The sequence below is a fragment of the Conger conger genome, chromosome 11, assembly GCF_963514075.1.
Source record: "Conger conger chromosome 11, fConCon1.1, whole genome shotgun sequence".
NCBI classification, from domain to species: domain Eukaryota; kingdom Metazoa; phylum Chordata; class Actinopteri; order Anguilliformes; family Congridae; genus Conger; species Conger conger.
This window is the reverse complement of record NC_083770.1, coordinates 48,479,562-48,503,671: the sequence shown is the minus strand read 5'-3', so window position 1 is coordinate 48,503,671 and position 24,110 is coordinate 48,479,562. Positions and strand designations below refer to the sequence as shown.

Sequence of the window (24,110 nt, the reverse complement as noted above, 5' to 3'; positions counted from 1 at the left end):
TTCCTATACAGTTAGCAGTAAAGCCCAATGTGACATAAATGTTACATAGCAGAGTATGGCAACCTAGGAGGTAAAATTTTAAAATTGCTCCAGAAATATGTTCCTTGGAGTCAATTTGTTGTCTTTTATATTCCTCATTATTGTCCTTTATGGTTTAGTGGGTCCGGATTTTTATGGGTTAACATGGATGTGGAGATGGTTTGTCGAAACTCTGATTGATGATGATGGAATGTTTCATTTTAAAATTGATCATGATTACACCATCTGAGAAGGTTGCAACAGCGAGGATAAAACGAGGGACACGCGCTCGCAGACCACTAGCGACGATGAGCAGCAACACGGCCAGTCAAAACTGAAACCAAATACATTTACGCACTTAAACACGCCTCCAAACTGCCCGCTGTGACGTTGATTGTCGGGGGCCTAACATCAGAAACCGGCGCCGGAGCCGCAGGACAGTATAAGTAGGCTCTCCGACAAGATCGGAGCACGACCATATGCAATGGCTTACGGGAAAGTAGCCTACGGAAAACAGAGGCGGGTAACAAACTAGTAACTCGGAATGGAACATAAACAGGCACACAAACGAATGTAGTCTATCCGTTCGACTGATTGACATCTTATGGTTCACACTGGTTAGTGGTACTGTAGTTAGCGGTCTGTAGGCTTACTGTTTGCTGCATCGTCTAAACTGTATAGCTATTAGCTACAGTTGAATTCTCCTCGTATGCGTATAGGTTTCCAGTAATGCACAATTGTCGCATATTTTTGCGTGTAACATCGAAAATGTTTCAGTGTATTTTTTAGCAAATTGTATTCAATTAGCATATTTTGTACGCCAATTTTTCGCTACAATTTCGCACGGGCATACATTTTCGTTGACTGGTTCACACATTTGACTTAGTTCCGTTTTTGTCGGAAAGCGAATTATAGGGTAGGTATATTTTCTGAAAGCATCTTTCCGGTGTAATCCGTTAACGTTAAAAAAATTAATACAATAAAATAAAATAGCCTTACTAATATTTGTGAATAACCGATTTATTGCCTAGATAATTGTGCCTGTACTATCAGAAACCATAATGGGAGTAGGATCCGAAAATCCAATGTCCACTTCGGTTCACAATGGGGGCTGCAAAGAGGAGATTGAGTTTACTTTGAAACCAAGCTTAAGCAGTGAGGTGGTGGTGCCGGATGATGGGGATCGCGCAACTTCAGGAAGAGAGACGTGGAGTCGGCGTCTGGAGTTCATCCTCGCATCTGTAGGGTACGCGGTTGGCCTGGGAAACGTGTGGCGGTTCCCGTACCTTTGTTACAGGAGCGGTGGAGGTAAGCAAAATGCAAGTTTTCCATTGAAAAGGGAAACGGTGATGTGCTTGTACAACAGACGATCTTTCAAATTGATGTGAAAGACAAACCTTTCAGCCAACACATTAGACTGTATTGCAATTTATCTGGTGGATGATTTGGATAGGCTATATTGCGTCTGCTACTCCGACAATCCCTACAATCGGGTTAATGTTCAACAGACCACCTTAGAATGTGTCATCTGCCATATTTTTCTGCCGTCACCGAATCACACCAGGTGTAGGCCCACCAGCATGTACTGTATGCTATCCCTTTCAATACATAATTGTTTATGGGGGTACCGAAACGACAGAATCAGCGTGTGGATCATATTTCCTAAGTACACTGGCTTTTCTGTGTTCCTGTATTTCTGCCCGGTGTTCGGAAATGCATGATGTTAGTCACATGCTGTTGGTTCCAATGGACGAAATGAGCTCATAATGACCCCTTTAGTGACATTGTTATTACCCAGATGAAGGTCCATCTAACCATGCAGTGTGGTCTTTGTACTATGTCATTGGAGAAGGCAATGCAGCTCATTCAGCAGGGCCATAAATCAAAATGCAATATGAAAGGCTATTTCCCCACTTCATATGCATTTCATTTGTTTTTCTACAACTTGTAAATCCCGATTCCAGTTGATGACACGCACATGCATTGTGTGGTGTCGTATTATGGTCAGAGAACTTGGCCTGTGACAGGTTCTGCCTATAATTTCCAGCTTGGCTGCTGTAGTTGTACCCTTGAGGGAGCTACTTACCCTGAATTCTGTTCAGTAAAATATCCAGCTGTGTAAGTTGATTTCCTGTGGGAAACGTTGCCACTTCTGTCCATTTCAAACAATTGGGACATACTATTTCCCAATTTAGTTTTTTGGGGTATTGTGTTGCCATCACCCCGAGGTGGAGATAATGCACATGGGCTTCTTCAAGCAGAGGCACCCTGGATTAATAACTGAAATACAGTAGCTCTTAATTTGTCTCTGGATTGACAAATATTGCAATTAAAACGAAAAAATATATATACATACCGTATTGACCTTATACCCTTATATGTATATGTATGTTTGTACACCTGTGTAATATGTATGTATATGTAATATGTATGTGTGTGTTGATTTATTTATACATGTGCGTTCTGTTCTGTTCTGTTCTGTTACATATTCTGGAGGCATTTGTATATTGCTCTTTTTGTTGATTGCGCATTTCCTTCGGTGACCACACCTTGACATAGGATGCGTTTACTCTTCTGTGCTGTACCGTTTGCGAGGTGTGCTGGTTTTCCTGATGAGGGGAATATGGTTGTGGTGTCGGCACATATGCAGCAGTGCAGCTAAGCGGCTCTAAGCCCAATAAATTCATGTCTTCAGCACTCAAGGTGCTCAAGTGTTCCCTATTTTTTTGGTAAATATTTTCCTCAATTTTTTATTCACCGTATCTCCCAATTTTGGACATTTTTAACAGCATTCAACTTCTACCATCATATCGGCAAAGTACACAAACGGAAAATAGTCTAATGACTCTCAAATAGTGCCCTGTTAAGCATCTTTACTGTATTATTTTCTTTGAAGGTATTTAGTGGCCTGTAATTGTAAGGATTAAGCCGTTTGTGCAGGATTTATCCCGCACAAAAACATGCTTTGTCTGTAGTCCTTTTTTCCCCTGCACGATGTTGATGCTCACTGAAGAACCTTTGCTCCTCAAGCCCTTTTCTTCAAAGGGTTATCTCACAGACTCCAGTGTTGTTCATAACTTGCTTTACTGACATTAATGTTAACTTGTGGTGGAATAAAAAGTTATGGCGCTATTATATAAATGTAGATGAAATTTCACATGAGTCACAAGCTTTTTTGTTAAATTGCATTCATCTCCACTCCACATTGTCCTGGCACTCAGTATTTTCAAAACTAATGAGGCAGATCATGATCAAAGATCATGACAGATTCCCCTACGAAAGCCCTACAGATTGGATGGAGATTATGATTACTGCTCAGTTCACCAAAAAGTTCAAACTCAAACAGAAAAGGGCTCTTCAGCCAGGTTATGAAAAGAAAAATTGTGTTTTTTAAATTTGCATGTGTTTTCACAGCAAACACAGGGCACTAATAGACACGTTTTGTCTTTAAACCATTCTGACTGAGTTTCCTGTCTGGGTGAAAGTTAAAGCCTCCAATGATACTGTTTTTTTTGTACAGTCTGCCCGACCACACACACTTTGCCAGTTTGTATTTTTCCACTGCAGAAAGGTTTTTTTGTGTGGGAGGTCACTTCTACGATTGCACCATACCAACTACATGGTTGAATATACACTTTTTTAAAATGATTTCCTAGGCAGACCCAGAAATCGTATAATTGTATCATTTTTAAATAAATGGTCCATTTGACTTTGTAGCTGTTTATACCCAAAATATCTACTCGTCTTAGAAGTTTTGAAGTCATACACCAAATGTTTCTGTTGTAATAAGCGATCAATTATCTGTGAAAAATTGCCAAGCAGCATGATTTAGCATTTATGAATGACCATAACTTTGTTCTGAGCAGTACTATGAAAATCAGTTACATAATCTGAAACTGTAGAAAATTGTCAGACTACATGTTGTCAGGTTTTCCCCCCTGCTTTAATGCCAAATATATTATGCTGCAGAATTGACACGGAATTGTGTGTGAAAATCACAGGGGAGCCGTAGTTTGTGAAATACTCATGCCATTTTATACATTTAGTTGCTGCCACATGATTGGCTGATTAAATATTTGCATTAACAAGCTGGTGTACAGCTCTGCCTAATAAATTGCTCACTGAGTGTCTGTGCAGTTCGTTTGCATTCCTTTTCTAAGTGAAAGGGCTTTGGCGCTCCTTTGGCGCTCCTTTGGCACTCCTTTGGCACTCTTTTGGCACTCCTTTGGCGCTCCTTTGGTGCTCCTTTGGTGCTCCTTTGGTGCTCCTTTGACGCTCCTTTGGTGCTCCTTTGACGCTCCTTTGACGCTCCTTTGGTGCTCCTTTGGTGCTCCTTTGGTGCTTCTTTGGCCGTCCAGATCAGCAGCGGTGTGGACACCTTACCGAATGCATTCTGTACACAGATCTCTGGATTTGCTGGTGAGCTCAAGCCTGCATGCATGCCCTTGGGCAGTGACGAACCAGGCCTCTCTCCATGCAGTGACCGTGGGAAATCAGCTTTCCCCCCCGAAGACGTTTAAATGCTAACAAATGTGGAAATGTGGGACCGCTTCCAGCTGAGGCCGCAGCCCTAGGTGGGGAGACGTGGCCCGTAATCGGGAATCGACTCCCTGTCTCTGGCAGTGGTGGAGTCCGACAGTTAACCCCAGTGTTGCCCCGAGGACCGAGGGCCTGGGTTCGAGTCCAAATTGTACGCTTTGTCCCTGACGTTCCCTTCCCCTGCTTCAAGGGGGGAATCCCCAAAATGCCAGGATGAAATATGGAGGCCATGTTAAATGTGAATGGGGGGGGGGGGGGGGGGGGGGCAATTATATGTCCTCGCTCCCTCGTTTTTCCGCCCTCCTGCCAAGGGTATAAAATGCAAGCTTCCAACAAGAAGGGGCAATCCCATAATGCAAGAGGAGATATTTTTTGTCAGAGTTCAGGAGGTTAGAGAATAATTCATGATCTTGTTGAGGAATGGGAAGGCGATTAAGAACTGAGAACTGTGAGGTTTAAGGAATCCTGACTAGTGTTTTATATGACTGGCTGGTGTGTTTTTTTTATCTTAATACAAGGGTGGTTGTTGTTCATGAACATTCCGAAGTCATGCGACGGAAAGAGAAAAAACGCTTGCGTACGGAGCTAAGGTTGCTTCCTACACGGGTTTGTTCGTAGTCTGTCCTCCCTGGCAGAGCACCTGTTACGCTTGCTTGCTTGCTGCACGTTACTAATTTAGTTGGGAAATGCCTCCCTGCAGGGAAGGCGGCAAGGGAAGGGCGTGTGTTAATGTGGAATCGAACCCGGCCGGGGTTTCAGTCGTGAGGGGATTCTTCACCCCGAGGAGTGCGCTGCTCAATATGTCCGTACCATCCACCCGCGCTGCCTGCGTGCGTGCGTGCGCGTGTGCGTGCGCTGCCTGCCTGCCTGCCTGCCTGCCTGCGTGCGTGTGGAATTGTTTTAGCACAGTGACTGTGCAGTTCAGCCGGTGGTAGGTAAATGGTTGGCATTTATATCGTGCCTTTATCCAAAGCGCTGTACAATTGATGCTTCTCATTCACCCATTCATACACACACTCACACACCAACGGCGATTGGCTGCCATGCAAGGTACCAACCAGCTTGTCAGGAGCATTTGTCTTGCTCAAGAACACTTCAACACACCCAGGGTGGGATTCGAACCGGCAACCCTCCGACTGCCAGACGACTGCTCTTACCGCCTGAGCCAGTGTCGGTAGAGTTGGGAAAGCTGCTGTTAACTGCGAGCGTGCACTTTTTCCAGATCGGAGGAGTGATGACATTACCACCGTGGATCAAAGCTGTGATTGTGTCGGTGTGGCCCCTTAGTGTAGGGAAACTTAAAAAACAAGTAGAGTAGACCATAGAACTGCATTACAGTTGGAACAGCTAATTCTTATTTCACAGATTAGAATGGCTGTTCAATTCTTAATGCAGTTCTGTGGTCCAAACTGCAGGTCCAGCTAGGCATGTGCCGCAATGTTTGATTAAAACAACGTTTGTCTTGTTGATGACATGCATAGATTTGTGTGTGCATCAAACATTCATCTTGTCCCCAGTTGCGGTTGTGGCTGTCGCCTACTGTTGATCTAATTTAATAAACAATACACACAGTTGTCTTTATATGAAAAATAATGAATGGGCAATTCCTACGGTTATACCAACTAAATAACAAACAGCCTATTTGTTATTTATCTGGTATAACCACAATAATAGGCTATTCATTCTTTTTCATATAAAACACTTGGGGTAGTCAGTGTTTATTACTGGTAGGTCTACCATAATGCCAAGAGTGTAATAGGTCTAGTTTTTAAAAAAAATATTGAAAAAGTGTATGTGTGTATATGTATGTATATATATATATATATATATTTCTAGTGTTTGCAGAGAATTGTGTGAAAAACAAAAAAACATCCAGCAGTTATGCGGACAAAAACGCCTTGTTACTGAGAAAGGTCAGAGGAGAAGGGCCAGACTGGTCAAAGCTGACAGGAAGGTGACAGTAATGCAAATAACCACACATTACAACATGCAAAAGAGCATCTCTGGACACGATTCAAGTGACGTTAGATTGATTAAAGGATTAGTTGCCAGTCATGTATGGACAAGCATGATTGATGATTTTTTTTCAAGGCACTGCCAATTGTAGCCTGGCTGACGTGTGAGAAAATATTTGCAAGGTAGAATGACACAGCAAAAAAACATACTGTCGTTGTCTTTTTGGGTACATGACTGAAACATATTCAAGCCACTATTTTTTGTCGCCTGGTGCTTGCTGATGTGGCTCTGAATTCTTGCATAATAGAATGACTCTGTGAGAAAGTGGATATTGTCTAGCAACCAATGTTTTGGTGTCTGTTGAAACGTATTCAGCAGAACTTCCTTGTTTCACCTTCCTTCAACGCGATGAGCTGTAGTGCTGGCAGATTGCTTATCTGTTTACATTTTTTTGGTTCTCATTCAAAGGTGAAGGTTCTCTTGCATTATTGAATATTTCTGTAGTCTTACATGTTGGAATTATTCCATTGAGTTATAGACAGGTTCAACAGGTGGTTAATTTCCTAGAATGCCTCATACAATTGAATATTACATCAGCCAAACCAGAGGACAAGGTTTCCAGGTCTGCGGTGTACTGACCTGGGATTGTAAACACCGTGGCCAAAGTCTGACAGTGTGCTGACTCCAGTGAGGCGTGTGCCATGTTCCCGTGCAAATGTCTGTGAGAGTGTAATCATGTGCTGTTCCTGCATGTTCTCCTTGTCATGCTTTTATGCTTGTATGCACTTAAAATAAAAGCATTCAAATCTATTTATACCTGGGTCACCATGTGAGGTAAATCACCTGGTCATTTAGTGGAATTAATTGATCAATTAACTATCAAATTAAAACCAGCAGCGCCACTGTTCTCCAGGGCCTGGTTTGAGTGTTCCTGGAATGAAGGCTATGAAAAAAGTTCTGCAGATGTGATAACTAAGTGATAACAAAACGGACAATTTGCCATGCAAATTGAACTGAGCACACGTTCGTTACTAAACATTTAATGAAAAACGACCTCGCTGTCGTCCTCTATGTTCTGCATTGTGCTGCACGGATCGTCACTGGTAACTGCATCTTCTGCGGCTCTCGGTGTCTGTTGTCTCACTGTTACCAGTGTAGGGCGGGGCGGGGTCCCCTGTCACTACTGACTAAGGGCTCTCAAAGGCTTTGCCCTCCTTATCTTTAGAGGGGGTAGTACGGACTACACGGGCTGCCCGGACTTGTTCCCGGAGACCGGCCGTCCTGCATTTTCATTCAACCCTAACAAAGCGCTCGATAGCTAGAGATGGAGGTTGAGCCGGTATTTAAACGGCGGTGGAATGAGGAAGTTGAGGTTGAAACGCGACCCTGCATGGTTGGTGGCTGCCCTGCCCTGCCCTGCTCTGTTCTAACTGGTTTAGCAGTGCATTGCTGGCATGAGTGGCAAGGAAATGCCCCTGGTTTGACTGCTGCTGTGGACGTTACAGGGCGTGGCCTTATCAGGGCCGTGCAGAGGAATTATGTCACATATCAAAATGGCGGTCCAAGCGTCTGTGTCTCTGCTTGTGTGCAGACCCCTTCGTTTTGGAGGGGAGTGGCTGAACCCAGCGGCCTGTGTTGCGTAGGGTGAGCTAACCCGTGACGTTGTCCGTTCCCAGGTGCCTTCCTCTTGCCGTACCTGATCATGCTGTTCCTGTGCGGGGTCCCTCTGCTGTTTATGGAGTACGCCATCGGGCAGTACACCCGCCTGGGACCAGTACACGCCCTCGCCAAAATCTGCCCCCTGCTGAAAGGTGAGAGAACTGCCCCCCCCCTCCCCCCCGGCCGGTGCCTTCGTCCCGGACACGGGGAGCATGACATTCCGCATCCGGCACCTCCCCCCCCCCCCCCACACACACACTTCCATCCTCACCACTCCTCTCTGTGTCGCATGGAACAGTCCAGCAAATGGCCACTGAGTGCTCCGTGTCTTAAAGGTCCAGTCCCCCCCCCCCCCGGGGCCCTGTCTCTCCAAACGGGATTACCGGAGTTGGCTGGATAACTTAAAAACTCGGAATTCTCCCAGAATGTCGATCGTGGACACGGGAGAAAAAAAAAAAGAGGCTGTTCTGGGTTTTTTCTCCGCGCAGTTATCCAGCTAACTCCGTAATCCTGCTTTGTGAAACACCCCCTAGGTTAAAAAAAAAAAAAAAGAACAAAAGAAAAAGGGGATGGCAGGGTATAAACTACTCTGTTAACATGGAGGGGCGGCTGGGGGTTGTAGAAGTGCATTGTGGGTCACTGACTGCACTGTTTCGGGAGTGGGTTGTGTAGCAACAGCCATTGTCTGAGCTCCGTGCTCTGATGAATAAAACAGAAGGCAGGTGTTTTCACACAGTGTAATGTGTTAGCCATGGTGTCAGGTTATACGGCTAATTCTTAACCGAGAGGCGTTTGGCAGCCAAAAACGGTTTTCAGAAACCTCTACCGTGCTAACGCAAGACTACACCTCTATAATCTTCAAACGCCAGGATCTTCTGTCAGCAATGGGGTATTGATATTAAACTGAACTCACCTGCCCCACCCAGTAGTTCTCTTCTGTCCCCCCGTTTACAGTGCGTGAGCTAGCACGCTACATAACCCACATACAAAGGGTTAATTCATTTCAAATTAAGCGGTAATGCATTTGCAAACACTGGTCAGATATTTCCCTGGCTACAGTCTATTGTATACCAGTAGAATATATTTGCGTTCAGGTCAAATTGTTAATTGCACACAGCGCCTTGTGTAATGATACTTAAATTAAATTAAATCAGTAGTATTAAAATATTTGTTTAAAATATACCCTTATCAATTAAATAGCATTTTTAACAATGCAACATTGACAGGAAAAATATTTGGAATATGATTATTGAAGCTTTTTATAATATGTGCTTATGATAAGCATGGAATGGCCATGTAGTACATACAGATTTCATGGTTACTGCCCGCTTGAACTCACCACAACTGTCAAAATCGATTAACATATACCGATATTCCCATGATGTTGAACAGTTGCTTGCCTCAGCAGCAGCAATACAGTCAGTATTGAAAAAGCTGTTAACACTGATGACCTTTGTTAAAATTGAAAATAAATATCACTAATCCATTGTCAGTGATGTTCAGCCAGTTCCCAAAGGCTATGCTCCTGGGCTGATTCGATTCTATTGTGTTCAGTTAAGTATTTGTATGGCACATTTTATAAATGTGGGCTCATTCCAATTGCTTATTTTTCTCATGCAATTTTTTCTAATCCTAAAAATAAATTAAGACGGGGAAATCTAGAAAACAGGAATTAGGCAGATTTGAATTTCAATTGGAAGCCACGTCAGTTACAGACTCACAGGGGAGTTACAGAGTCAGGGGAGAGGTCCATCCACAGGTCGATTATTTATACATCAGGCTTTCCGGAAAAATATTCCGTGCTGATGTCTTCTTGCTCACAGGAAAGTTCCTAACTTCTACATCTAGCTCCCAGAAGGCACATTTGACGGGGTTGGAATGTCCTTAAAGATGGCGGACCTCGATCAATTTTTTGGGGTCAGGAGCTAGTAAAAGGAAAAATACGTGATTGGAATAAGACCACAGTTTTGGAAAACTGGGTAAGCCCCCAATCCCCATCCCCAAAAAAAAAATAGCATGAGTAGTGAACGAAAACATTCCAGTGGGAAGAAAAGAGGTTGCATGAGGGAGCACTCACTGGTGTCTTTGCTGGACTGTGGTTGCACGGGAACACATGGAAATTCTGTGGACATCCCCTCTATCTGTGTCCATTGTGTGATCCTCAAAAAAAAAAAAAATAAAAAAAAAAAAATTCTATGTGTTAGATTTGTGTTTTTCCAAAAGACATCTCTACCTGACACCTGACCAAATGATTTCTGATGATCTGTTGATGGTTGATTATCTTGCCGAACATTTGAAAATTGCCAGTCAGTCTTTCAGACTTGTCTCTGTAAGCTCACCTGGTGTTTGAGTGATTATTCACTGTGTTCTCATTCAGACTGAACCCCAGTACACTTTGTCTTTTGAGCAACCAATTCGGCCAAACGGTTTGGATTAAAAAGTCACTCCTGGCAGTCAAAGATTTGATCAACATTGTAGAAGATTTTAAACAAAAAAATATTTTTTCACAAAATTCAAAAGGACATGGGTAAGAAATGAGCTCATGTTATTTTTGTATTACAGTAACATAATATTTTTACTATGACAGTGCACTAATGATTTCAGGATTAGTTAATGGATTAATAGATGATGACAGAAACTTAAATCTGCATAAGAATTAGCCTTGACCTCCTGGACCATTTACTGGCCCATACTGTATAAACCCTGTTCATTGATGCATTCATTAATTTCTTTTTAAATTACGGATAAAGTGAACTATGTATAGATCTTGTCTGGGGCTTTAAGAAGTTTATAACAAGTCTGATGGACTGACTGCTGGCACTCCCTCATTAAGAGTTGAAGTTATATATAAGTATTAACATGTATAACTTGAACAAGTCATTGAGAAAACAATTGAACTCCGATCAAAAACAAAAACTCCATGAAATTCCGTTTACAATGCGTTCTATATATCCACAATATATCATGCAGATGGTTTTAATCATTTAATCATGCCAGACAATTGCATACTGCTTGTTGAAATTGTTCCGCACCAGCGAATGATAAAGGCTCTTGTATGCATGCCTACCTGATAACTGCGTTGAGTACGTTCCGTGCAAACCCACCAAAACTTTGGACCCTTAAGCCTGCTGGTAGGCAGTCTCATTTGGGCATGGGCAGGAGGTCATTGCTCTACATAAACCATATCCGTTGCTTTAAGCTGGATTGTGTCCCCCCCCTTTTTTTGGGAATGACAAACCCATATATGCATTTTCTTCGCTGACGAGATATGGTGATCAGCTTTCATCAGAAAATGAATATCTGAACTAGAACATGGTGTGGATATACAGAACATAGGCTAGACACTCAAAGAAAAACCCATCCATCAGCAGTCATCACCTTTCTTGGGCAAAGGTATTTGGTTTTTCCTGTTCTAACCTGAGGACTTTTTTTCCTTAGTTTTTATCTCCTCTAAGACAGAGAAAGTCTACCCGGTCAAAACTTTTGGGTCCGTCACTTGAATTTATCACTCATTTCTGCCTGATATTGACTCAGTGATAAGGGCCTAAATCAAGGTAGTCCTTTAAGTATATTCTTTTGATATATTGTCTCACATGGTAAATGTCATATGCCTGTCATTGCAAAAAAAAAAAAAATGGTGCCTATTAGTTTCTTGCTTAGAACAGATCTCAACTATACTAAACATAACACAATTTCACCAAAAAACTGTATAACTTACAAGTACATACTAATTTATGATTGTCACCATCCTCTTTGACTCTGCTGAAAAGTCTGTCTTCAAGGAGTACACCAAAATTTTGGGAAATGTACCTTTTTTTCTGATTTACCCGTGACTTTGATGAGATTTTAATTTGAATTTTTGTGCATTCACTGGCTTGGTTTCACGTGTTTGCTGAGCACGAAGACTGGAAGCCTATAGGAGTCAGTAGACTTCCTCATTCAAAGTGAGGAAATACACCTTACAGCAACTCTGAAGCTGTCTTATTTACAGTCCATGAGATGTTGTGTATTTGAAATACACATGCAGGACAGTTGGAACTATAACTGCTGAACACACATGTATCCTTCCGCTGGTTAAGCGGTATTTAGCACGTTTAGAGATTTCTACTGGGATAGCCCAACTGCACGTATAGCAATATGCTGTACTATATAAATAAATTTGTATTATTGTTGCTGTTTGCGTATGCATGACGTTGATAATACTGTAATGCATTATATAGTGATAAATGTCACTCGATGGGCAGCTGACCATTATTTTTGGGAGATGTTTCAATAACTCCATGATTGGTTGTAGCTGATAGACCTATATCGATTGAGATATCGATCACTGTGCTCAACCAGCAGAAGACGGAAGAATGCATGTGTGTGTTCAGCGATTATAGTTCCAACTTCTCCGAAAAACAACGTCTCTCATTTTCCTGCACTTTTTATTTCAAATACACACGATAGCTTGTGTAAATAAGATGGCTTCGGAGTTGCTGTAAGGTTTATTTATTTGCTTTGAAGGCGGTAACCTACAGCTAGTCTGTATGCTATGCTAACACGTTATGCTAACATGGAAACCGAGCCAGTGAATTCACAAAAATGAAAATGAAATCGAACATCTCGTGAAAGTCGGAAAAAAGGTATATTTCCCAAAATGTCCTTTAACAAGTGCTTTAGTCTTCTAATGAGACTAAATTTTTTTTTAATTCTCTCTAATAGAAAATATTAGCTTGTTTTAGGTTACTTTTTCTTTGTCAAGTTAAATAGTCTTACCCCACTAGCAAACTGTCTCTCCTTATTTGCAATGTTTGTGTTATTTAACAAAAAAAAGATATAAATATTTCAAAGAAAACATTTTAAAAGAAAGATTTAAAATGTATCTGCTTGTTAAGTATATAGATTATAGTATATAGTATATTGTTTGGTTTTTGCAGTGAACTGTTGCCACCAAATGTCCTGGTATAGGCCTAGCTATCACTAGAAATATTGTTTGCAAAATGTCTGGCAGTTCTCTGTTCATATAAATGACATCTTGCTGTGAACATCTATGTCCTGTTTTCCATCCATTTCCTACTTTTATTTTCACTTTAAAAAAAGAAATAAGTCTCTGAGGTTATTTTGTGATTTTGACACTGGTTTTAGTTGTTTACATGTCCACTCACCCTCTGCCTGTGTTTATAGTCCTTAAATTCGGGTTTCAAAATATGAAGTTGACCGGCTGGCACTGTACCAAAACATCTATAGCTGTACAATAATTCGAGCTCATTGGTTGAAAATTGGTTCTAATTGCCACAGCCAATGGTGTTTCAATGTCAGCGCGTTCACAGAGAAGGGGGAGGGATAAACAGTATAAATAAAAAATAAAAAACTCTCTCTGTAGTTTCCTGGTGTAGCGTAATATCATCTATAATAGAATAATTGCCTCCACAAATACAATGTGAACTGCTGGGATAACTATACAAGCCTATTTCCTGTAATCACTCTTTAACGTTGATTTTTCTGATTGTTTATGACCTTGATGTCACTTCCTCTAATGAGGTAAATTTTTTTAATTAAACAGCAGGGATTTGCAAAGATTAGATGGGGCTGCCCAGTTGCCTCTAGGTTGTCCTCTTGGGAGTGCCAAGGCACACATAATATATTGTTAAATGATATGTTATTCTGATGAGCTACTGAGCACTTAATGTATTATTTCCTCTCCTTACCTTTTTATGCATGTATGCATTTGTGTATGTAGCTCAGTTAGTTAGATGGTTTAGTTGGTGTCCTAATAATTATGTCCATTTAATTCATTTTGTTTTTAACATGCAAAGAAACTTCCATTTCATCTTATGTACCCTTTTACATAGGCCTCATAACACAACGTGTTCAAAGACTAAATCATGATGCTATGTTGGTAAGGGAACGGGAGAGAAGAGTGTCTTTTTTCCTGTTCTGAGTTATGATATCTATTTATGGCAACACAGATGTTTTGCCAATGCATCATTTTCATATTCTGTTCATTGTGAAAAAGGTTTTTTGTGTCAGGATTCCAACTTTATTTTCGGTTGCCACATATACCGATTATGTTTTTAGGGTTGGTTATTTGATCTTGTCTTTTATTAAAAAACCAGTGTCTGAACCCGTGGGATATAATTATAAAGATTATGTGCATTCAGTTGTTACACAAATAACAGATATCTAAAATGCACAGGTGGTGACTTGTTTGGTCAGGGAAATGAAATGAAATGAAATGAAATGAAATGAGATGAATCGAATCCTGCCCATGTTCACTTATTTCTCCTTACAAACAAGGCCTTTATTTAATGTTGGCCTGTTGGAGTGACTCATCAGTTTGTGTACTGTATTGAAAACCACACCCATTATGTAACTGGAGTTTGCGTGCCTGTTCACTTGACACTGGCACCAACGAATGCAAACCGTATATCCCTGTATTTGGCTTGCAATTTGTATTTACAATTTACAGAATTGAAAGTTTACCTTTCAAGAAGGCAGTTTCACTTTAGGCTTTTAAATTGTTTTTTTTGTAAATCTTCACTGTATAAGCTATATTTGTGCAGGCCTCATTTATTAAACAGCTTTTGGCTCCCGAGTGGTTGTACTCTGGACACTTAGGAATACAGCCAAGAGTGCGGAGACATCTTAGTAGTCAAAACAAGACCGCTACAGACAATACAAAAGGGAAGGGAAAATAAAACAAAAACATGTCTGAAGGGAGTTGGTCAAAGCCATGAGTGTTTTGTGACGGTGACACTCCTGTTTGTGAAATACAGTGAGGCATTTCCGGCTGTAAAGCCACAGGTGGTGTTGATGGTTTTAATATGGAAATGAATTCATCACTTTCAGTTCCCCTAATGTACTTTTTCTTAAATGACAAAGAACAAAGAAAGATTGTTTCCGTGTGTGTGTGTGTGTTCTGGGAAAAACTAGTGTTTTGGGGGGGATGGCCGAACGGCGGAATTTGTTTGGCCTCGATGGGAACAGGCTGAGCCTCTGTAATAGCAGACACTGTAGATGGATAACTCCGGCCGGATTAGCCAAAGCCCGTTCCTCTCTCACGGTACAATACGGAGGAAGGGGAGTTGGCGTTTAATTGTCCCGTTAGGACTAGCTGAATGGGCATCCAGCCCCCGGGGATTTGATGTGACGGGATAACGCAAGCTCGGTGGATCCCGCGGTCAGCCCAAACGCGCTTGTTGCCCCCCCCCCTGTTTGAACAAGTTTTTCAATTTGATAGCCCCGGAACCAAAGCCAAATAACAAAAGGTTCACATAGCGCTCGGGGCAGGGTGTTTTTTTTTAAGCTTTTGCCCCCCCCGGGGGGGTTCATTTCGGGTGGCTGTGTTGCCCTCCTCGCTGTATTAACACAGAGGTGTCTCCGAACGATTATTCGATTCGCTGTCCTCTGTGGACGCTGCCGGTCCGGCGGGATGACTGGAGCCTACGCTAACATTCCATAACGCCAGGCTCATGCTCGACCGGACTGTTTTCCTTTAACCGCGATGCTGTTGGACGTCAACAGGAAAGCCAGTTTTCCAAAGGCACACAGTGCTGTGCAAAAGTCTTTGGCGTGCTAGATTTTTTCAATATAAGTTTGGTTTTAGATGTATATATATATATATATATTTTTTTTTTTGTTTCCTGTATTAGTGTGTTAGAGCAAATTTGAGATCCAAACATTTTACAAAACAAGAGATGTTACAGATAATAAAAAAAAAAAGAAAAAATAAAGTAACATAGTTTTAAGCAATAGGCTACTTCTCCGATAAAAAAACTTGATTGAGGCTGTCTGTGATTACCTTGAGAGCCTGAAGAGTGAGACTGCCAAAGTCTGCAGAAGAACTGTGGAAAGTTCTCCAATATGCCTGGCACAACTTACCACAGAGGACCAAAGGATTTTAAAAAGGCGAAGGGTGGTCACAAGAAATATTGATTTGACTGGGTTTTTAACTGTTTAGTGCTCTTTATAGTACAATGTATTTTTGAAAGCATCTTTGCTTTTTACAGATTGAGTTTGTACCTGCACACGGTACAGTACATATATAATGAAATGCCAGTGGAGATGTAAGGACACCGGAGTTATATGTGAACGCAGATGTTGGCTTCCTCAAACACATATGTTGGGGGCCCGTCTGCTTAAGCACTGGTTCTTGCCCCATGGGAAAATATGGGCTTTTTGGAAAAATATCCTGATAATATACTTCACGTTAGTGTAATATATTGCCATATCTTTACGTACTTATTTTCCAGTTTAAATGTTGGAGTATATTATATCATATTTCAATACAATTTCAAGTCTTACATTTCAGGATAATAACAAATATCCTCTGGATTGGCACCTGTATACAGGAGAGTTTCCTGGCTGAATGCAATCAGGAGGCTGCTGTATGTTCAGATTACAATTTGACACTCTAAATTTGGTGAAAAAGAAAAAAAACAAAAGAAGAGGTAAAATGTTACTGGTAAAATAACCTTAAAAATGCTATTACTTACAGCTTTATAAACGTATTTCAAAGAAATTTCCCTGCCTTCAACCAAGTTTTCTTTGGCTTTCCCCACGCAATAAATGCTGTAGACACCTTTTTATATGAAAATTTTAATATGTCATTTTAGATGGAAACTGACATATCCTGGGTCTGATAATCTACTTACCACATTTTCCATACCTGGGTAATTGGCTTTTTTTGTCATGGGGAATGTGCAAAAATACAATTTTAATATGTTGGAAATTAAATATTGGATCACTTGTGTAAAACAGAATGAAATATTAATGTTGCCTTTGGAATATAAACGGCTTAATATGTCCAACAACCAACACACACACACACACACACACACACACACACACACAAGCCTGCATGAGCTTGCTTCTGGGCAGAAGGGTAGTGATTATACCTTGCGCACTACATGTTCGTGTCTGTTCGAGCACGTGCCTAGCGCACTTCACTGTAACCTTTATTCTGTGTCGATGACTCTGCCCTTCCTTCTGCGGCCAAAACGCTAAGCCTTCGTCGCGGAGTGAACCGAACGCAGGAGTTCGGCGGGTCAAAGTACTCTCGGAGTCAACAGCGAACCCTCGATTTCCTGTACACATCAACCTCAGCAAGTACGATGCAGAACTGCTGATTCATGGTCATGTTCACCGTCACCAGTGTGATTATGTTCCTGTGTGGGGAGTGCACTGCATATGATTTCATCACTGTAGACACTTTTAACCCCCCCACCCCCCCCACCTGTCCTCTGCCCAGTTGACTTTATCAGTTAGTCAGGCCAGCCTGATTAGGGATCCTCTCCTCAATAGGGAACTCTGTTCCAATCACAACTTCTGTTTCTGCAGTGACTGTTCTCCTCTTTGTTTTCACAACCTTGGGAGTCGGAAGTGTGATTCTGCTTAGTCGTTCTTCCTCCCCGCTGGGGTCGAGGTTGACGTGCCGATTGGCTTTAGGAATGTTTTTTTTGTTTTTTTTTAGCAGTGAAACGTCTCTTTGACTCATTTCACAGTGCTGTTTCCCGGAGGGGGGGCAGTGCAGGTGGAGTTTTAACAGAGGGGAACGCTGGTCCAAACTTTAGTGCAAAGAGACCGGTCATTCTTCTTTTCCATCCTTTTTTTATTTCTTCTGGCATAAATCACTTTAGAGTTGGCCTGTGGTAAAGGAGTCTTAGTGCAAAGAGACTTGACTTTATTTCTTTTTTTAGCCCTTTTACAGTGTGAGATCACAAATGCTTCTAGTGGTAAGTGTAGTGGAGTTCTAGAACATTGACTTCCCCTGAAAAGTTCTGAAAAGGCATTCCGTGAAACATGCTCTTTAAAGGGTTAAGCTCTACTTTCCGTGGCTAGGAGCTGGTATGACCTTACACCACTTCAGGGTACTCTGTGATGTGTGACCACCCTGGACTTCTTAACCCACTGTTCCTTTGCTGTTAAAAACACTCTCCATGCATGGGTTAGCACAGTGGCCCTCAACTGTGCTGAAAATGGGGGCACCTGTCTTTTCGAGGTGGAGAATTATCACATGCTGAAAACAGGACTTTTTCTCTGAATTGATTGTACTTAGTATGAAATAATATTGTTTTCCTGTTTTTCAGCGTAGAATATGCCATAGCTTATTACCCATTTTGTTTATTTTATTTCACGTTTTTTTGGGTCATGTATATTGAGGGTGCCCAGGGACCGTCCGTTTTGGTGAAATGCATAAATGGATCCAGGCAGGGCCTCGGCTCCTTGCGTGGTGAAAACATTGTTTTGAGTTGGGCGCTTGGCAAGGGATAAAGGTAGGTGCGATGGACTGATTGTCCATTGTTGTTTTGCTCTCCTGGGTCATTTACCCGCTTAACCTCAGGTTGTTATTTGTGGCCTGTAACTATGGAAACCAAAACACGAGCAGAAAAGTGGGCATGCAACACCTGCTACTGCAGCAACACCTGCAGCATCATCATTTGCGTGGCAGTGCGGTTGCTGACTTGTGTTCTCGTTGCTCTCCAGGTGTGGGCCTGGCCACTGTTGTCATCTCCTATGTGCTGAGCACCTATTACAATGTCCTCATGACCTGGACCCTCTATTACCTCTTCAACACTTTCGGAAACTCTCTACCCTGGCAGTCCTGTAACAATACCTGGAATGTTTTGGCTAACTGTTCCACTGGTTTCCCCGGAAACTCCACACACCTTCAGTCTGCCAGCCAGCAGTTCTTTGAGTAAGTTGTTGATTCCCTGAAGCAAAACGGTTGAATTTTTTGCCCCCATAGAATATGTGGAAACCACATTTACACGCACAGTGCCAATGGCTCCCTGCCCAGTTCCTGGTTTACGGAAAGGTAAAGGTTACACGTTCAAACCGTGAATGACGGCCTTAGCTGCTGCTTAGTAACAACATGCCCAATATTCCCCCGCAAGTTTTGATTGCCACAGCCCATCTCTAAATGGATGTACGCCTTTCACGGCTTTGATGATGAGTGCAAAGGCATCTCCCGTAGACTCCCATTTTGCTCGCCTCCTCACTTATGGCAGAGGAACTTTCTGCAGTCGAATTCCACTTCCTTGCAGCATCGCCCGGTGTATTTGTGGTGCGGGCTTCCCCCCAAAAATACGCCGATGCACACGGGCGTCAATAACCCGATTTTCCTGTTGTGATCCAGCCGTAGGCTACTGGAGATGACCCCCGGGATCGAGGAGCTGGGGGGTTTGCGCTGGGAGCTGTTCGGCCTGCTCATCCTCGCGTGGGCTATTGTATATCTGTGCATTTTCAAAGGTGTCAAATCCACCGGGAAGGTACAGTCACCGTCTCTCTATTTGTGTGCGTACACTCAGGGAGCACTTTATTAGGTATTTCTTAGACTTATTTTTTTTTAGACTTATTAGTCTTCTGCTGCTGTAGCCTAGCTACTTAAGAGGTTTGACGCGTTGTGTGTTCAGAGATGCTCTTCTGCACGCCACTGTTGTAATGTGTTGTTATTTGTGTTAATGTCACCTTCCTGTCAGACCAGTCTTGCCCTTATTCTCTGACCTCATTAAAAACACATTTTTCCCTGCAGAACTGCTGCTTACTGGATTTTATATTTGTTTTTTTCGCACCGTTCTCTGCAAACTCTAAGTCTCGGGAGTTCAGCAGTTTCTGAGAAACTCAAACCATGTTTGACACCGACAATCATTCCACGATCAAAGTCACTTAGGTCACATTTTGTCCCTATTGTGATATTTGGTCTGAAAAACAGCTGAACCTCTTGACCAAGTCTGCATGCTTCTATGCATTTAGATGCTGCCACATGATTGGCTGTAAAGTAATAAAGTACAGTGAAAAGCCAGAGAACACTAGTATAGATGCCTGCAGAACATGTGAAGCTAAGGCTAATTCTTTTATTTGTGTTCTTCAGCTTGTAATGTGGAGTGGAATCTAAACTAGTTTAGCCTGGTTGTGCAATATTAAGAAATTCTACTCCCTCAGGGTGACTCTAGAGACAGGAGGTCAGCAATTTCTGAGAAACTCAAACCATCTCAACAAACTCAAACAATCATTCCTCGGTCAAAGTCACTTAGATCACATTTATTCCCTATTCTGACATTTGGTCTGAGCAACAGCTGAACCTCTTGACCCCACGCCCCTCAGGGTGATTGGACCAAACTAGAACACTATGCTACAATTACTGTGTCCACATCATGAACTAATGGACCCCCTTTGGATGACGCGCGTAATGTTAAAGGTAGTATATTGCAGTATATTGCAGGACGGAAGTGTGTGTGGCTGTGTCCCGGCCTCCTCCGGAGCGGGAGGCTGAGCAGTGCCTCCTGTCCCCTCCCGCAGGTGGTGTACTTCACAGCCACGTTCCCGTACTTCATCCTGTTCGCCCTGCTCATCAACAACGTGCAGCTGCCGGGGGCCAAGGACGGGATTCTCTACTTCCTGACGCCGGTCTGGGGCAAGCTCCTGGAGGTCCAGGTACCGTGACTGAGGGAAATCAGCGCCTGCCCCCCCGCCCCCCCGCCCCCCAAAATGCGCCGATCTTATGACACTGAAGCCAGGCCTCTCTGCTCACAAAAGGGTCCTCTTGTGCCAACCCTTGGGCTTATCAAACTTTTGGAAATCAAACACTATTAAACACTTTGTCATGTTTTTGTTTGCTTGTATAACTACATATTTTGGGGGAAGCAAGGATGACGTAAAATGCATTCAAAAACCATAAACCAGCTGTCTTAACCGTCGACACGCTCTTAATGTCCGGAATACCAAACACAAGTGTATCAACAGTTAAAACTCCTCACTTAACCAACCATGTAAAATGTATTTATTTGATGTCATTTATTCATTATTATCAACGACATTAGTTATCAATGAAATCGCCAAATTCTTTGATGGGCAGAGCAACCTGTTGGATCAACCTTTATCAAAATGCTCAACTCACAATTAATTAAGTTAACAGCTTTATTACGTTACAGAATAATCAATAATAATCTAAATCCAAAGACAAGGGTCCAGCTGCCTTTGCAAAGAATATTTCAGACATGGGCAGTCACATTAAAAAAAAAAACGGAGAGAAAGTGCCAAACCCCCCAGCGTATGTGTTCAAAAACATTCCAATATAGCTATGAAAACAGTATTTTGGTTTGTTTTGGGACCACCTGCCTTATCAGTGAGATGGTACCGTAAGCCCATTATCAGTGAGATGGTACCGTAAGCCCATTATCAGTGAGATGGTACCGTAAGCCCATTTCTACTTCTGGTTGCGGGACCATTGTTAAATTCCTGTGAGGTGGCCATTCTCACCCAGGGGAGATCAGGTCATTGGTAGAGATGCCTGCCCTCTTTGACCCAGACACTGCAGTGCTTGTGATGAGGGCCGAGCTCTTTCCCCCCCCCTCCCTCATAACTTGTCAGTGGTACAATTTGTGGCGGTTGGTATGCGTTGCCTTGGTTACGCATTTACTCCCTTAAATGTGAAATGTAAAATGTAAAAAAGAGAGAAGATGAATCTGAGAAATTTGGGACAAAGTGGAGGATATTGGAATTGTTTTGGAACAGGTTCTGCCTGTGCACCTGTAGACCTTAACACCCCCCCCCCCCCCCCCCGCTCCGGTGTCTGGTGTGTGTGTGTGTTTGTCCTCTCAAGGTGTGGGTCAATGCCGCCGCCCAGATCTTCAACTCTATCGGGGTCAGCTTCGGATCCATGATCTCCATGGCCAGTTACAACAAGTTCAACAACAACATCTTACGGTGGGCAGCAGTGAGCTTCTTCAACAGGCGTCTCCCCTTTAGGCGGCACGGATGGCGCAGTGGGTAGCACTGCCGCCTCACAGCAAGGAGGTCCTGGGTTCGAATCCCCGTCGGCCGGGGCCTCTCTGTGTGGAGTTTGCATGTTCTCCCCGTGTGCGCGTGGGTTTCCTCCGGGTACTCCGGTTTCCCCCCACAGTCCAAAGACATGCAGGTTAGGCTGATTGGAGAGTCTAAATTGCCCGAGTATGTGAGTGATTGGTGTGTGTGCCCTGCGATGGAGTGATGACCTGTCCAGGGTGTATTCCTGCCTTTCGCCCAATGTATGCTGGGATAGGCTCCAGCCCCCCTGCGACCCTGTTCAGGAGAAGCGGGTTAGGATAATGAATGAATGAATGAATGAATGAATCAGACAATCAATGAATCAGTCAATCAATCAATCTCCCCTTTAGTCGCTCCGGCAGGTGTACCCGCTGCTGAGCTGGGCAAAGTCCCGTCGCTTGACCTCACAAATGCATTTTCAGTTTATACTCTGTAGGGCCCAGAGCCAGAACTCCAGACCAGGGCCAAAGTACATCTCAGAGTGTGATTACAGAGGCAAGCCTAGAACGGTCTACAGACAGCTTGCCTTGATTCATTTTTTTTGTAACATATTTTTTGTTAATAAACTCAAAAATTACTTGCAAAAATTACATTGCTGTGTTGTGTGCGCGAAGAAAAAACAAATAATACTTTGAAGTGCCAAATATGAGCAATTTATCCAATTTAACAGAACGATATACATTTTTAGCTGGGTGCCGAGCACACATATACCCCCTCTCCTTCTTGAATCGATTAACTTCCTGTTCGTATTTCCTTTTCTTCGATACAGGGACACTTGGATTGTCTGCCTGGCGAACTCAGCCACCAGTTTGTTAGCTGGCATTGTGATATTCTCAGCTATCGGATATATGGCTCACATTCACAACCTGCCCGTTGACAATATAGCCACAGACGGTAGGTGCCTCTTTCTCCCCCTTTCGATCTTTCGAAACATACGTGTCACTGCGATCCAAAAGTCTGAATGTCCAGAAGTCAGAATAAAGAGTTAAGTGGAACTATTAGAGGTAGCCATGACCAACCTCTGTTCCTCTGCTGAACATAGCCATTATTTAAGTCATAAATGGAACCGGTTAATCTTACCTCCTAAATGGATTAATGTACAGAATATTATTTATTGAGCCATAAATGTCTGGTATTTGCTTTATTAAATCCTGAGAAGCGATTGTTAGCTGGCGGCTGCCCTGAAACACGTCTGTGCTGCCAGTGGAGATCCGGAGGCAGAGTGATCAAACAAATTAAGCATGGTACCTTGAGGACGCTTCAAAGTGATTGCAGGAATTTGCGGTCCAGGTGTGCCAAGTTCACGGAAGCTCAGATAAAATATGAATGTTATGCGAATTCAGGTCCAAACTTCAGAGTGCTAATGGCTAATTGTTGAAAGATCAAGTTTTCATCATAACCATCTGACTAAGACTCAGAAAATTATAATATAACATGAACTAACAGGCCATTCAGTCCAGCAATGCTGGCCTTTTCCTACCACTGAAGTGTACCTACTGCTTAGTTTGCTTAAAAGCTAAATAGTATCGAGCCTGGCCTTGAAAACCAGTGTTTCTGCCTCCACTCCATGCTCTTTTAACATTTGTTTGGTTACAATAGGTGTAATGGTAGGATAGTTTAGATAAGGTTGGTCAGATTCCCTTGCTTTGTGACGTGCCATAACAAATCTTGTACAATCATCCCCCCTATGATGATTTAGATTTTATATTCAGGGTTTAGGTGGGGAAATTCAGGCAGACTTCATTTTAGAAGGGAGGGAGGATCATTTTTGTCAATGGAAGAGAAAGTGCACTTTTCTGCAATGCAGTTACCACATCTCTCCACGGAAGCCATGTCTTTCTGTGTCTCCATATTTCTGTTACATTACATGTCATGTCATTTGGCTGACGCTTTTACCCAAAGCGACTTACAGTTTAGGCTAAGCAGGAGACAATCCTGGTGCAATCCAATGCAAGCTTAAGGGATCATATTGTGGCTACACCGGGTATCGAACCACCGACCTTGTGGATCCCAGCGCTGTACCTTAACCACTACGCTACAGGCCGCCCTGCTGCTGCCACTCTTTTGTGGAGTTCAGATTGAGATTTGTTTTGGTGAACATTCCGGCAGGCATTACCAGGTGCATGCATTTGCACATCGTTTTTCTGGTT

At 42.7% G+C, this 24,110-nt stretch overlaps 1 protein-coding gene across 1 annotated transcript in view; it reads left to right on the top strand.

Moving 5' to 3' along the window:
* Nucleotides 1-469: 469 nt before the first annotated feature.
* Nucleotides 470-24,110, top strand: part of si:ch211-225b11.1 (uncharacterized protein LOC561694 homolog) — a 36,165-nt gene continuing 12,524 nt past the window's right edge. The window contains exons 1-8 of the mRNA XM_061259532.1: nucleotides 470-934; nucleotides 1,050-1,326; nucleotides 8,190-8,324; nucleotides 18,640-18,850; nucleotides 19,292-19,424; nucleotides 20,455-20,589; nucleotides 21,758-21,861; nucleotides 22,730-22,854. Coding sequence (XP_061115516.1) covers nucleotides 1,080-1,326; nucleotides 8,190-8,324; nucleotides 18,640-18,850; nucleotides 19,292-19,424; nucleotides 20,455-20,589; nucleotides 21,758-21,861; nucleotides 22,730-22,854 — 1,090 coding nt within the window. The 5' untranslated portion in view covers nucleotides 470-934; nucleotides 1,050-1,079. The remainder of the gene's footprint in view (nucleotides 935-1,049; nucleotides 1,327-8,189; nucleotides 8,325-18,639; nucleotides 18,851-19,291; nucleotides 19,425-20,454; nucleotides 20,590-21,757; nucleotides 21,862-22,729; nucleotides 22,855-24,110) is intronic.